Source organism: Onychomys torridus, chromosome 14 (assembly GCF_903995425.1).
Source record: "Onychomys torridus chromosome 14, mOncTor1.1, whole genome shotgun sequence".
NCBI lineage: Eukaryota > Metazoa > Chordata > Mammalia > Rodentia > Cricetidae > Onychomys > Onychomys torridus.
This window is the reverse complement of record NC_050456.1, coordinates 13,715,237-13,731,640: the sequence shown is the minus strand read 5'-3', so window position 1 is coordinate 13,731,640 and position 16,404 is coordinate 13,715,237. Positions and strand designations below refer to the sequence as shown.

Below are 16,404 nucleotides of genomic sequence, written 5' to 3'. Positions count from 1 at the left end.
ATGAAAATAAATCCAGCTATAGTTACTCTCCTCTGTTGTGTATGCCCAAGCATTATGTTCATTCATTCTGTGATTTTTTTTTAATGGCTACAATTTATCACAAATCTAACATTCTGAAACAAGACAAAATTCACTACCTCTTGGTTCCTCCAGGTCAGATGCCTGATGAGGATCCCACTGAGCTAAAGTCAGGTCCCAGGAACACCTTGCTCTTTCTTTGGGTTGCAGAGGAATCCACATCTTGGTTCCTCCTACTTTCTGGAGGATTCCTAACTTCTTAGCCCATATTTTCTTTTTTTCCCCTAGCACCACCAAAGCCATCAGTGTTATTTTTTCTGTCCATTCTTCCATAATCATGTTCCTGCCTAGCCACAGCCAGAAGAGGGTTCGTGTGATGGAACTGGGCCCCTAGCAGATTCATTAGAATCTCCAAATCAGAAAGCTCCTAACTACGTTTGCAAAGTCCCCCCTTGGCTCTCTAAGGCGATATGTTCACAGGTTCCAAGGATTAGGTTACAGACATCTTTATTTTCATTTTATTATTTTATTTGGTTTTTCGAGACAGGGTTTCTCTGTGTAGCTTTGCACCTTTCCTGGAACTTACTCTGTAGTCCAGGCTGGCCTCGACTCGAACTCACAGAGATCCTCCTGCCTCTGCCCCACCCCCCGAGTGCTGGGATTAAAGGTGTGTGCCACCACCGCCTGGCCGCAGACATTATTATGAGCCCATATTTTAACTATTGCACATTCTGACTATTGGGACCTATAGCCTAACTGTCTTTTAGATGTTCCAGGTGAGAATAATCTAACAATGTATTGTAAGTTGAACTAAAGGACAAGTTCTTACTTTCCAAGGATTTATAAAACTTCAACTAGCTCTCAGAGAATAATTAATGTCCTTATTTCTAAAGAAGCATAATAGATAGTCTCAGAAAATTAGTGTCCAAAAGTCTGGCAACAATCAATAGCTAAGGTGTAGAATCATTGTAGATACATTTTTGTTCTGCTAGTGATAGGATATTCCAAGATTCTTTGAATTGACTCCTTAACTTACATTTTCAATTTCTGATTAAAATTTTTCAAAGTGCCTTAAGGAAAACATTCCTCCAAACAGAATACAAATAGGAGTCACAATTCCTTCAACAGGGTATAGTGTATCAATAAATAACAGCAGAGGACATATCTTACATTGTCCTAGGAAGTGACCTATAGGTATAGCAGACAGTCACAGATCTGAGAGTGTGGTACACCTCAGGGAAGCCCTTGTTCCTTATCCTGGATACCAAACCTTCTATCATCAGGGCTATCTGATGGACACACTCAAAGGGTTATCCATTTATTGCTTTCACAAGGCATGGTAGGACACAGAGTAGCACCCCTGGCCACTCTCGCTCTGTGGATTATTCTAAGCAGATGGACCTAGTACTTGGACATTCAGTGTTAGGGCTGTCTGGGGGGGGGGGCTTTTGGTACCCACCCTGACTGCACCTCCAAGGCTGTGCCCAGCAATGAAGAAGAGTAATGAGTATGACACACTGGCCGAGCACAGTGCCTGAACTCTTAGCATGGGTAACAGACCATAGAATGAGACCTCCTCACATCCCTGAACATCTGAAACCATAAACTCACACCACCATGTTCTGGATAATAGTATAGAGTTCAATTTTTGTGGGATGAAAATCATCTGGAGGATTGTTGCACAAGAATGTGAATGTATACATTACCATTCTATTGTGCATTCACAGGTTAAGTTAGCAGTAGTGAACCCAGGGCCTTTAATATACTAGGCAAATGCTCAACACTAAGTTATATTCTTAACCCTAAGATAGCAAATTTTATGCTATGCGTGTATTATAACAATAAAACTTATACTACCATGAACACCAAATTTAACTGGCGATGCTATAAAGACAGTTTCCCCAAGTGGAGATGCATCAACCACAAACAAAACACTCTGCAGCCCCACATTTCACTTTTCTTCAGCATCAAAGGCATCTGACTACAACTACCTCATTTGTGCCCAATGGAGCGGTTTTCAGATACTTATTTCTGGCATAATATTTAGGAATAAAACAAACTCAGACTTGAAATATAGGTAATAAGTAAGCAACTCTCTCTCCATGAAGGTCTGCATTATGTTTTCCTTGTGCAGTCATTCAAGAGAAGCAAGCTAATCTAGGAACTGCAGTGACATATGGTGGCTCAGTGGGTAACTGGGCACAAAATAGTCTCGGCTGCAGAACCTTTGGATGCTGCGCACTGGCTACCGGATGGTAATAACTCGCCAACTTGCAAAGTCAAATCATCTAAAGGAATAATAATTAATTTCTAGGAACAACAGACTTCATTTGCTGCAAATAAACACCAAAGAAAGAAACATAAGAGTTATATAACCACATCTATAACTTTAAACCCCAAGGGTGAGGTCTAACAGTGGGGTGACAGCCTGCAGAATACTTTTAAAAAATATGATTCTCTTGAATGGAATGGCAAAGACTATAAATGTTTCCAATATTTGGAATATAATAATAATAATAATAAATAAATAGAATGCCTTATAAGTACTGAGTACTGTCAATTTCTAAAATGTTTTATATCAATTGCATAATTTTACTTTAAGAGTAATTGCATAATTTCTTTTTAGAAATTCATGAAATATTAAATACATTTTAGACATGAAAATTGAAGATGGGAGCACTTAATATTTGTTTAATTTATAATAAATTCAAACTAATTTAATAGTTTAAAATTAATGTTCCAGATTTCTGATTTTAGTCAATTTTAGAAATTTTTCCTGGAGTATAAACAATTGGATATGATGTAAAGCCTAGCTTTGGCAAAGAGCTGAATTTCCCTTCTCCTGGCTATTTTATTCTAAAAAGTCCTACCAACAGAGCCTTTTACCTTTGAGAGAAGGGGGAAGGAAGAGGCTTTGACAGGGTCTTGAAAATATTCCGGGTTAAGTCTCCATTCCCCTGGCTGTTTTCATGTGTTACTCAAGTACAATGTGTAATTGTGTCAGAGGACATCCACTCTTTCTTACCAAGTTGGTTCTTATTCCTCCTCAGATCTGAGCTGGGTGGGCCTTTGAACAAAGGGAGAGATTCTATGTGTTCCATGGGAAAAGCAAGTAATAGTCCCTCTCACTGCCTCCGAGGACAGAAGCAGGGATTGTGGTGCTCAGGATCTTGGCCTTGGGGACCACTCACGGGATAGCACAGGCTCTGATGGGGAAGGTAAAGAGGAAGAGGAGAAATGGAAGGACACTAGCTCTCTAGGAGAGCAGGGAAATACTCTTGCTGCTGGTTATAAGGAGTTTCTCTTTCTGATCCCAAATTCAACTTCACACTCTTTCAAGCACTCCAGATCATATATGAGGTCTCTTATAGCTACATAATTTCTGACAACTATAGACTGTTTAAAAATATTGTGGGGGTTTCAGACACAAATTCTATATTTAATAATCTTGTTTGTGACAAGGAAATTTTAAGTGCCTGGGTGATCTAAATGAGTCATGGCTTTATAAGACAGTGAAAGATGCATCCAGGTGCGTTGGAGCTAATCCGACAAATTTTATAAAACAGTAGGTTCCAGGTCTGAAGGCAAGCTCAAAATCAACCCCACTTTTTGCCAGCAGAACCCAGTCTTACCTCCACCTCACCCTGATAATCCTAATTTTGTAGTTTGAAGCCTATGAAGCATTCAGGGTCCTTGGATGATTGCCAACAAACCAGGAGCGGCAGGCTGTGTGTCTGGTCACACGGGTCCCTGACTGTGTCTCTGCTGGTTGGCATAGGACGCAGACTGAGGCACCTGACAGGGATGCTGCCTGATTCCCTGAAAGATGCCACTGCAGAAGCACAGCTGCTCCTCAACCCTTCATCCCAGCAGCTGGTCCATCTACAGTTTCAGCAGTCTCTTGGGTGGAAGGTGGAACCAAGTAGGCAGTGTTGGCCTCAGGCCAACCTCTGGAGCCTCTTTGAGCTCTGCTGAAGGTCAGCGATCCTCAGGGTTCAGTGAGGGCCACTACACTGCACAGTCTTCTATTTGTCTACCTTTGCACCTCTCTGTTATCTTCCATGGCCTGGTACTGCTGGATGTACAAATAAACAAACTACAGATGGGAGGTGAGCACCAGGCTTGTTTCCAGAACAGTTCACAAGTCTTGTTTAAGTTCACGGTCAACTATTAAGTGGGAAGGAGATGGCACATACCTCTTCAAGCCTCTACTGACCTTTTGCTTTGTTTTGGTGTTTTGTTTTCTCACCTAACACTTTATTGTGGATTAGAGAAAGCCAGTACACATCAGGGCATATATAGCTCTTTGCACTTAGCTGTCTATGGTTTATTTTCCATTCAAAGAAGACACTCAACAGAGACTGTTCAGAGACCAGCTGCTGAGGGCCAGGGATGGACATGGTGAAAGAACCATACAGGGTCCCCTCCAGCTTATCACCCTCAGTTATGAGATGTCCATGGAACAGACCTTGCACTTCCAGCTTGACCACTCTCAAAGAAGCATCATGTCTCTCTGACAGAAACAACAGCTGCTTGTAGCTCTCCAGAGCAAGGGTGGGCAAGGCCACTTGCTACGCTGCCCTGCTATACATACTTCCCCTCCCTGAATGCCCACCAGGGAGGCTGTTCTGAGCTGCACACACCTGAGTTGGGGCACCCTGGATCTGGAAGAGCTGAGGAATTCTTACCATATCTATGTAGCCTCCTTGCTTCTTTTCCAAGGGAATACACTTCGGGTTGGAAAAAAAAAATGAACTGACTTAGAATCCGATTTGACAAGTTTTATCCTCTTTCTATTTGGGACCTAATTGGATGACTTGGGGTTAATTGTAGAAGAGTCTAACTTGTTTCCCTGAGATAACTGCCCTCTCCAAACACCCTCTGCTCTAGTTTTAACTGTAAAGGGGAGTGCATGTGATGACATTTTCAAAACTTACAGTACAACCATTAATAGAAGGCGAGGTTCCCCCAGGGGCTACTATGCTGATGCTGTCCTCCAAAGGTTGGTACCCCACAAGTTTATATGTTGAATCCCAAGCCTCACGATGGTCCTAGACCAAAGGCTCAGGCCTTTGGCAGGTGACTAGGTTGTAAGGGCTCTTCTCTCACAAATAGGGCCAGTGCCCCTTGACAAAAGACTTGAGAGAGACTGTCCCTGCTGTCCCCACACACTCCAGAGGAAGAACCAGCACTAGAAGCCACTAGGTGGCTTCAACTTGGGTTTTCCAGCCCCCAGTACAGGGAGTAATAATTTTCTGTTGCTTATAAATTATCAAGCCCAAGGTACTTTGTTATGGCAGCAAAGTAGAGGAAGACAGCCAATTTGGAAGGATGATAAACCAATCAGGAGGAAAGATAAACCTCATCACTTAATTTCTCAATTTTCCCTGCTTAGAACTGTATCTTGACTGCCAATCCTGGGAGGTTTTCTCTTCAACAGCCCCTGGCTCTCCCAGTTTTCCTGCTGAGTAGCTAGGTGGATGTTCCCTCCCACTTGTCTGTTTTTGCTGAGTCTGGATCTCAGGAGCACACTTAACCTTCCATAAATCGCCAAGAACCTCTGAGCTGGGAAAAAAGCAAACTCTATGGTGCAGAAATGCTGAGCATTCAATACGGTTATTATTCATCTAGATGCATTCCCAAGAAAACCACATCACACTGTAAAACATCTGTGAGTTCTGGGCTTTTCTTCCACTCTTTCAGCTGTCACCATTAACCCCCTGGGGTGACAGTAGCTCCTTGATATATGGCCATGAGGTAAGATTTGTGGTGCTTCCCGCTCTGATCATAATTAAAATTGGAGCAAAAATATCAGTACCAATTACAGGCCTCATTAGACTTAGTTGTCTTCCAAGAACGTATTTTCTTTTGCAGTAAACACAAGCTGTTTCTGTTCAAGGATCTGATAACTACTGTGATTGTGACATAAGCAAACTCCCAATAAATACTCCAGCAAACACTCATGGCACCTGGGGCTGCTGTGCCTGGTGAGGAGGAACACAATGTCACTCCTCATAGTAACAGTAAATCTACTGGCCATCTTCGTCTCTGGGATGAACCTTCCAACCCAGAGGACGACTCAGTTTTAGGAAAGTCAGTTCAAAGGACCTTGTGGTTATGTGGAAGTAGAAGTGATATTTGATTTTCAGCTGGAAACTCTTAGGAGCCAGGTTGTTCTCTAACTATGACAGTATCTTTATTAAGGAAAGAGCATCTTTGCATCTGATTGTAATGACTGGGAGGTGAGCCTGCAGCTGAGACTGGGTACGAAGCAGAAACAGATTTTGTCTGTCTATCTGTCTGTTCTCTCTCTCTCTCTCTCTCTCTCTCTCTCTCTCTCTCTCTCTCTCTCTCTCTCTCTCTCTCCCCTCCCTCCCTCCTTCCCTCCCTCTCCACTCTCTCTCCATCTAAGAGGAAGTCTGAATTTCAAAAAGTGTGAAATGTTCAAAGGCCTCCCATTGTAGAGAGGACAGGAGGCAGAGGAAGAAGGTAGATAGCTGGCTGCTTTCTCTATGACCATGACTTAGGAGTTCAGAAGCAGTGAGATAAGATTCCAATTCTGTTTTGTTTTGGAGGGTTTTTTTGTTTGTTTGTTTGTTTGTTTTTATTTTTTATTTTTATTCTTTTCTTTGCTGTAATTCCCTTCTAATATCCCTAATCCTCTAATCAAGTTTTATAAAATGAGCCTTTACTATGACTTGGAGGGTTCATGAGAAGCCCTTGGCTATACTGAAATGGGCCACAGTGGGCTGCATAGTGGTAGCTTGGGAAGGTGGCTAGTGAAAATGAGTTAGGAGTGGACCTGCAGAACGGAGGCTGATAGTAACAAACACAACCAATGTCTTAATGTCTTCCTCAAGGATCCCTGGAGGAAGACCTCACAGTACTCAGGGAGGGAACATGAGAAAATGAGTTTCCTGCATAAGATCAGGACCCTGTCCTTGGGAGTCCAGTGGGACATTGACCCCTGAAGATTAGAAAACTTGGGGGATACCTGGGCTTTCCCCAAGACTGGAAACTAAGGCCAGACTGATGCCTCTTACTTCTGTCATCTACTAAGCGCCTGTCTCCCTGCCAGCCTGCACCAACTCTGCGAGGTTTCCAAAGAAAGCTAATCCGAGCTGTCGGTGTGCTATTTTTGATAGTCTGGGTTAAAATTGAGAAATATTCTTAAGTTTTCATTAATACGCATACAATCATCATAAGTTCTTTTTAAAATTTATTTTAATCAACTCTTTCATGTCTAAATAACTATCCAAAGGCAATTAAAAAAAATTAAAGGTGATTTAGTGCCCCTGTTAACTTTATATTCAGCTTTCATCCTAAATGAATTATTTCATTACCGTGCATTTATTGCTGAGATACACTTACTAGTACAGCCCATTCTCAAGAGAGAACGTAATCACTATTTCCTCCATGAAGGAGTATTAAAGAATTAGTGGACATACACTTTGAAAATAATGTCCCATTAAAGATAAAGAAGGACACTTACTTTCTACTGGGACTCCATTTGTTAACCAGCCAATTCTGGGTTTGGGGTTGCCATTAGCTCTGCAGATAAGGGTCCCATTCTCTCCTGGGGATAGCACAAGGTTTTGAGGTGCAGAAATCCAGTATGGAGCCGCTTTATTGAGAGAAGAAAAACAGATTAAAAAAAATCTGACTCAAAAAGTATTGTAGAAAAAGATCTTACATGTAGTAAAAGAATACATTGGACTGTTGTAGTAGATTATGAGGGTTTTGTAAAAGACCCGTTAGTCTCACTTTTTAGAGTGAAAATAAAACATAATAATTCTTTAAACTTTATAACGAGTAAAGAAAATCACATGAACTGGAACTCTCAACTATGTCATTAGAAAATGGAGAAATAATTTTAAAACTTTTCATTTTTGAAAAGTTGCAGAGATAGAATTCAGTGTGTTCTATTCTCCTTTGCTCAGGTGCCTCTAATATCTAGATATTACATAGCCGGATTGTAGATATATATGAGACAGGAAGTGACCATTGCCCTGTCTGGGATACCACACCATCTCCACTGGTTGAGTCTCTTTAGCCAGGGGTTTCTTGGTCTCTTCTTTTCTTTCATGATTCTGACACATTGAAGAATGTTAGTGGATTTGATAGAATACCTTCAGTGAGTCTGTCTGATGTTTTCTCATGATTAACTCCAGGTTTGGGGCTTTAATATTTAATATCATCACAGTGGTGGTAGGTCCTTTCTGATCACACCACTCCAGGGAAGGCATAAGAGCACAATGACTTATTATTAGTGAAGTTCAACTCCATCACTTGGTTAAGTCAGTATCTGGCAGGTACTCTCAACTGCAAAGTTACTGCTGTCTGTTGTTCTGTGTTCTGTTCATTGGCAACTGGTCACTAGTACAGCCCATTCTCAAGAGAGAACGTAATCGCTATTTCCTCCATGAAGGAGTATTAAAGAATTAGTTGGCATACACAAAATTAAATTGTCCCAGCCACTAGGGTTTTTGTTTTGTTTTTGTTTGTTTGTTTGTTCATTTTATGGAGAGAGGAACACTTTGAAGCTATGCAAATATTCTGCTTCTCCTTAAAGCTGTTCTTGCCCACCAGTTTTAGAATTCTTCCCTGGATCTTGCCTAAAGCAGTTATCAATGTAAGACTATCATGGTGATTTTCTATTTTTACCATTCCTTCTGCATTGACTAATTGTGGTTCTGTGAGGAAAATTTGAAGGGTTTGAAGATTTTTAATCTGGCCTGGATGCAATTACAATAGAAATGAGAAAAGATCCATGAACATGGATATAAATTTAAACTTCTCATTACTGAAGAACACAATCAAAGGCACATTAAAATAAAGTTTCAGAGCCTCCCCAAAGGCAAGGGGATGTATCTGAGGTGGAGTTATACCTTTAACTGTGACAGAAATGGTATGATGGACAGCTCCTAGTGTGTTCTTCGCTATGCACTGATAATTTCCAGAGTCTGCTTCTGAAACCTGAGTGATCTGCAAGGTTTTCTTAAAGTTCCGATAAAACGTCCGGTTGACAGGAAGTGTTCCATCTTCTTTGATCCAGTAAATGACTGGAGTAGGTCTGTGAGGATAAATAAGTAATGAAGTTACAAAGGATGAGTTCACTTGTGACTGTTGTGGAGAGTGAATTTTCATGCATGTTTGTAATCAATAACTTGCGTAAAGATAATGACAAACATACAGACGTTTCAATTAACATCACATTTTTATAAACAATGCTCAAACCCTGTAGTTGAAACGATTCTAATTTTCAAGTAATTAGAACTATATTAATTTTTGGCATACCGTAAGTTTGACTTCAGTAATGCTGTACTGTAGATGGATTGTTTTACTAAAGGGACCTAATCTTTTCTTCAAAGTTCTGGTCAGTGAGGATGCTCCAGAGACTTTTACCATGTCAATCAAGAGAATTATTATTAAATTAATCATATTGCATTATAATTCCCCATCAGATAGAATTAAAGATATATAATGAATGGACTCACACACAAATCAGTGTCCCTGGACTTTTGCATACATTTATCATGATTTCCTTCACTGGGCGGTAGTAGCGCATGCCTTTAATCCCAGCACTTGGATGGCAGAGGCAGGCAGATCTCTGTGAGTTCAAGGCCAGCCTGGTCTACAAAGTGAGTTCCAGGAAAGGTGCAAAGCTACACAGAGAAACCCTGTCTCAAAAAAAAAAAAAAAAAAAAAAAAAAAAAAAAATATATATATATATATATATATATATATATATATATATATATATATAAATAAAAATAAATTATTCCCTTCACTTTATTATCTGTGAAAACTTAAAATACATATTGTGCTAATTGATAATAATAGACCAGATTAATGTTATGCCACTTCTCACTCAATTTTATCCTTTTAAATAAGGAAAATCCAAACAAATGGTTTGACAATTAAAAGTCAGAATATTGCATGGAGTTAGATCTTTCTCAAAGTCTCAGATCTTCATTTAAATTCTTCTCTATCCTTGATTCCCTGACTTCCTGGGGCCTTAGCATCTCCAGTTGTCTTAATGAGAAGAATGGTTTGCTCATATAATGTCTTTACAAAGTTTTCATGAGGTAAAATTTAAAAAATTGTCCAACACATTATGTGTGTGTGTGTGTGTGTGTGCACTAAGCCATGTATTCGAGAGACAGTAAAGAAGAAAGACTGATCTAGATCTTCAAGACATCATTATATTCGTCATCAGAGATATGTTTGTACTGACAGTTTGTAGCAATGGCTTTGGTCTGTTTGGGTGAACAAAATGACAGTCTATAAACTTTTTGAAGAAATTTCTGAAATTAAAACATGCTGTGAACATGTAAAGCTGCAGAAGACCTGAGATTAGTTTGGAAGTACTAGTCATGTGTGGAATCCTACAACACATGTTTTCTTATAGTTAGCCTCATGTTTCAGATGAGGTGAGGGGTTGGGGCTACACCTGATGTTGCAGGTTACACTGAGCAAAGCCATAAGTTGTTATGGAAGGCTCCTACACTACTGAACAATCTTTAAGATTTAGGAATGTTTTAATGCTGGGCCTGACAGTCCCTGGTTTGTAATCAGTACAGTCCCACCAGGGTTTCACAAGATATCAATGTTTTAAAAGTTCTTTCAGTTTTTTTTATATGTTCAAATTACAACCATACTTTACAGAAAACATTTAATGTTCCTACTCTAAAAATGTAAAATGTGTTAAGATGTAAAACTTGTTAAATGTTATATTGATGCTTGACTAAAAAAATGGAAGTTGGAAAAAATCCTGTTAAAAAGACTGATTTTTAAATTAAATTAATTTTTTTATATTTATATATTTTACATCCTGGCTGCAGTTTTCCCTTCCTCCTGTCCTCCTAATCCCTCCCGCACATCTCCTCCACCCTCCCCATCCACTCTTCCTCTGCTTTTGTTCAGAAAGTGGCAGGCCTCCTATGGGGACCAACAAAGCATTGGAAATATTGATTTTGTTGTTGTTGTTGTTGTTACATCTTTAAGAATGCTGTTAGTTTTTAAGCTGAAAACTATCATATTGAGTGTGATTTCCTGACTTGGCCAGCAGAGGCCTCCATGTGCCTCCTGAAGTAATTATTCTTGGATTAAGGAAGATGATGTGATCACTGGATTGCCAGGTCAGAGACAACACAAATCACAAAACGTGAAGGCAGTGTGCTCCTGGGATCCCCCTCACAGCTGCAGCAGCTCCACTCATGCAAAGGCACTTGCTTGATGCCAGGCACTATGGGAAGACGATCCAGGACCTGCCTGTCATAGAGACCTGACTTCACAGTGGCTCTTGTATCTGTCCAAGGACTCCCTGAAATGCCTGTCAAAGACACATGGCCTTTACAGTCTGCCCTCAGGAAGGAAGAGAAGAGCCAATGTCACAGTTCTTAGGCCTTGACACGCCATGTGTGCTTTTGATGACAGACAATAAGAGAAGGCACCACTGCTAAAAATCTATCGCCAACATGTCAGGTGCTCCATGTGGCAGACCTTGAGAGTAATGACCCCAGTTAATCCACCTTCATGTGCCACGCTCCCCACCAGAGTGCCAGACAAAGGACCAAGGCTAAGTGGCTATTAATTTTTTAAGCTACAAAGTACTGAGGTTGTTTGTTTGACAGCAGCAAAACTCTACCCTCTTACTAAAGCACAGTGATCATAAGGTGATTACAGACATAGATAACGTAATACAACACTATTACATCAAAATATTTTAGCAATAACATGGAATAACTTAGAAAATGTTTGTTAAATTTTTCTTAATTTTGGTCAAATTAGAAGCATAAGGCAATGGCTCTTCCTGGCATATTAATGTCTATCCATCTTTTACATTTTGGTAAGAAGTAAGCAACAGGACAGAATGTGTTAACTCACAGGCCTTCGGCTATGCACTCTAGTGAAAGCACATTTCCTCTTAGCTCCTCTTTGAGGCTTTCATTGCCTTCTGGAGTTAGAAATGTTGGTGGCCTCTCTTTACTAGGTTTAGCTGCAAATAAGAAATACAACACACATTAAAATTATGGACATGTGTTTCTAGGAACACAGTCATTGTCAAAAGCTGCCTAAAACTCTAATCTCATTTCAAATCCGTTCAATGCTTATTTTGAAATCTGTTAAATTATGCATCCACACTCTCTCCTTACACTTATGCAGTGTGTAGGAAAAGAAACAATTTTGGTTCCATGAGTCTGATGAAAGGACTTCTTTTGTACATGTCTTTAATTTGGGTTAGGTCTTTCCGATTTTCTGTGGCCTGGTAAATTTTCAAAATGTCAACAAAGGAAAATCAGCTCATCAAACTACACATCCCTTAAGACTGGTGCTCAGGTCAAAGCAAAGAGAGTGCCTTTTGAAAGAGGTTCGATTTTTTTTTTCCAGCAGCAAATCATTGTGGACAAAGTATCTAGATTTACTCTGGAGATAACATTATAGCCAATTCCACTGATTTATATCTCAAGATTCCTCTACTGTAAGATTTGTGAAATATAAAACAAAACTAGACAATTACTGGCAGAGTTCTGGCAAATTCCATGCCATGAATGAGGATTAAAGGTGGAGGAGCTGAAGGAGGAGCTGCCTGGCAGAGTGTTTGTTTAGTGGGTAAGACCCTGGGTTTGGTCCCTAGCTTTGGAAAAAAAGAAAAAGAATATTAGCAGAGCTAAACACATTGCAATAAGCTTTTCAACGACAAAATAAAAGAGTCTAAGTCAGAGAGCTTAGAAATATTCACACAGAACATCTCCTGTCTGATGGAATTTTTAAAAATGTGCCCTTATCTACTGAAGTCCTTGGGAAATTTTCAAGTGGAAACGTCATAAGACTGTAGACCACAAATGGTCTAGTTGATGCTTCTTAAACCCAATGAAGAGGTAGTATGTAAATTTCTCATTGTTCATAAGAAGAAAAAAAAACTGAGTACCAAAAAGGCATTGCTGAAGAAAAATTAGATTTCTTGAGGATATAGAACTTGTTGGGGGACCTTACTCCTCTAAAAATCACAGTGGGAATGCTCTTGAGGCCCATATTTGAGGGACTATATTAAATGAATAAAAGTGAGAGTTATATCCTGCCATATTCTCTAATGTTCATATCTCAAAGGTAAAAAATTAATGCAGCAGAAACTCTGCCTATGGGAATTAAGAAGGACCTTACTTTTAGTGATAGATTTTATGTTTTCCTGACAACCATGTTTTCCTTAAGGAAATCAAATTCTTTTCATTTTAAAACAATGAAGCTGAATCATCTATTTTTAAAATTTTACTCCCCCACAGAAGACAGTGAGTGGGTTTCTAACAAAGCTAAAAAACAATACAGTTGCTAATTCTACTGAATGATGTCTTATAAAACTCAAGGAAGGTTAGGCGACTACTATGGAATGTACTCTATGTTAGTTACAGAAGGTGCTGATGAGATTCTAGGGGTTAATACAACTAGTCAGTTCATGTGTAGATCATGCAAAAAGTTTTTAGACAGCACAAAATATGGAAAATACAATTCTGGACACATATGAAAGATTTTTTTCTAGAGCATATGAAATGGCTTACATGAAAAATTATAACTTCAATTATACATACATCATGGAAAATGTTTTAATGACATGCTTGAAATTGTATAGCTAAGTCTCATAAGAAATGCACATTGATACAATGCTATTAAATATGTAATTAGAAATTTCATAAAGAAACAAAGTCAAATAGCCATGGAAGTGAAGTTAGTGAACTAATGTCTACAATGAAGGAGAAAATATCAGTTACAACCACTGTCACTCACCACCATAAAACTCAGTGTCACTCAAATTAGCAGCTATAGTGTCATTCAATTCATCCACTGAAATAAACAGAAGATCATGAAGAGGGCACAGAGGGAGAGGAGAAGAGTCAAAAACCACTGGGCAACGAAAACAAATGCCTACACCTATGCTAAGGGCCATTCCTTCCAGGTAAATACAGGCCTTGACATCATACTGTCTAGCTAATTAATTCACTCAGCCTCCCCCAACTACAACTTTACAGGATAAATGCCAATAAAAGGCTGTGAGGCGTAATGCATACACCAATGCTCAAAACACCACAGAGTCAGGAGGTTGCCATAGAAACAGGAATGGCAATCAGTGAAAAAAATGTAAAACACAATATTTTAGAGTAAACATGTTTTTCCTAGCACATAAGCTAATGCTTTTGTGATCCTTCATGGGAATTTTCCTCATCATTGAACTGGTTTACCTCAGAGTAAGAACTGTATTTAATCATTAATAATTTGATTCACATATGTAAATACCATTGAAAGAGACCCAGAAGGCTGAGCTCTTACCTGAAATCACCTTCAAAGAAATAGGTTGCTTCTGTTGTATGGTTTGAGTGTGATTAAATCTGGCATAGCAGATATAGTCTTCCCGGGTATCCTCTGGGAGAACATTGGAGAAATAAAGGTCTCCATTCAGGCCTTGGGAAACCCGCTCACTCTGTGGAAGTCTTTGAAAGGCTAGAGGAAGACAGAGACATATTTAGATCATTCTGTCATTCAGTTACCATTGTCCACATCCGCAGGACAGCCATCTATTAATACCTCTGTACATCCCATGAAAAAAAATAAAATATATATTACTCATAGCTCTTTTAGTAAAATAAAACTGTTTTTGGTTTTGTTGTTTTGTTTTGTTTTGTTTTTTGCTTTGTTTTGTGTTTTTAAGATGTGGGGTATAGATGTTCTATTGGACCTGGCCAATCCTAATTTCTTGGAGCTTGAAGCAGTAATAGGACTAGAGCCATGAAGTGAAATATTTTACTAAGAAAGTAGGAACAAACAAAAATGCTCCATAACAAGTTTGCATAGTTCCTAGTATCCAAATTGGTCTCTAATTACACACATCTTAGAAAACCCATCAGAAAAGTTTGTAAGGATATAAACATGAGTTACATGTTATCATAAATTAGGCTCTGAGCAAACACAACCGTCCCCCATCCTGGTGTGAGCCTACAATCTAATTGATGAACACCTGATTAAACCTAACAGGCAATGATACCACTATTGGATGCTATGATCTGCTACTGGGAAACCAGACCTGGTTTCCCTCACCTCCTGTACAGCTCATCTTGTGACATAGTCCACCTTTTACTATTATATGGATGTGTAACGGCCATCTCTTTATACTAAAATTAAAGCTCCAGGAGGGAGGGCACTTTTTGTTTAAAGTTGATGCTGTGGACAAGTCACCAGCCTTTGTCAAGGGCTCCTTCAAACACTCTTGGATGGGCTAAATATTAGTCATCAGCACACTGACAATCCAGTTTCCAGAATATTGTCCTCCTTCAGGACCAGGTAAGGAACTAGCCTTGGGCATGGGGAGAGGATTTCCTACATGGCTGAGGGATGGAAAGAGGTGGAAGCCATTGATCGGTGTATGAGAGTATATCTGACCATCAAAAAGGATCCCAAAGCTCCAGACTCAGTTACCAGAGCCTGAACTGTGATATCTTCAGCTCCTAGGTGAGAGGGATGTGGGCAAGTCACACATCCTTGCAACATCAGGCTGGGTGTCATATCTGCTGATGGGATTTCTTCAGCTTGAAGCAAGAATATGTGTTCTTCCAGTAGCAAGTACCTGACCTAATGTTTCACAAAATGCAAAGATGTAGTTAAAACCCAGCAGGAACTTTGGTGGTCAGAGCCTGGAGAATTGTGTTACCAAGTTTCCATCAAGGTGGAGGCTTAGAAATTTATAGTCTTAAAACACTAATCCACTTGGATAGATTTTAAAATACTGAGGAAAGGAATGTACACTGAGGGTCAGGCAGGTGGTGCATGCCTGAAATCCAAGCTACTTGGAAGGCTGAAAGGGAAAGATGACAAGTTGAGGCAAATCTGTACTACATAACAAGTTCAACATCAGCCTGGGCTACATAGTGAGACCCTGTCTCAGAAAACATACATTTATTTAATGAATCCAAGGCACCAAAGACAGATACTTATTGTCTTTTGTTTCTCCTCCTGAATTGCATGATGAATGGATGTTGGTAGCTCAAATGTAAGGCAAAGGGACATCATTAGGGGCATGAGATTTCCCTTGGAGTTTCTTTGCATTACACTTGGAAAGAAGGTGTGCAGATCGGGATATTTTTATGACGCATAAAGGAAGAGTGCTAAGGGATTTGGCTTTTCCTCATATTTCAGATGCAAGTCAATTTGAAAGGCTTGCTACCATTTTAAAATTTATGAAATCATACATATTGCCAGCTGTGCCACGCAGAAAGCATTAGCTATGTATTCAGACTATTTGGAGAGTTTCCATGTGACATACTTCTTTATTAAGCAAACAAGAAATCATTTCTGAGTAAGAACGATTAATATATCTAATTTTGATGGTGATATTTG

General features: G+C 39.5%; 1 protein-coding gene across 41 annotated transcripts in view; it reads right to left on the bottom strand.

Moving 5' to 3' along the window:
* The window catches only part of Nrcam (neuronal cell adhesion molecule), a 273,738-nt gene that overhangs the window by 45,078 nt on the left and 212,256 nt on the right, over positions 1–16,404 (bottom strand). For 30 of the 41 annotated variants that reach the window (XR_004946479.1, XM_036205414.1, XM_036205413.1 and 27 more), the window contains 5 exons: positions 14,344–14,514; positions 13,804–13,860; positions 11,908–12,019; positions 8,907–9,091; positions 7,511–7,642 (listed from right to left, as the gene is read on the bottom strand). Coding sequence is in view for 40 of the 41 variants with exons in the window: in XM_036205414.1 (XP_036061307.1) it covers positions 7,511–7,642; positions 8,907–9,091; positions 11,908–12,019; positions 13,804–13,860; positions 14,344–14,514 (657 nt within the window). In the remaining variant the exon portion in view is untranslated. The remainder of the gene's footprint in view (positions 1–7,510; positions 7,643–8,906; positions 9,092–11,907; positions 12,020–13,803; positions 13,861–14,343; positions 14,515–16,404) is intronic. The other 11 variants (XM_036205424.1, XM_036205425.1, XM_036205426.1 and 8 more) reach the window with 1 other exon arrangement.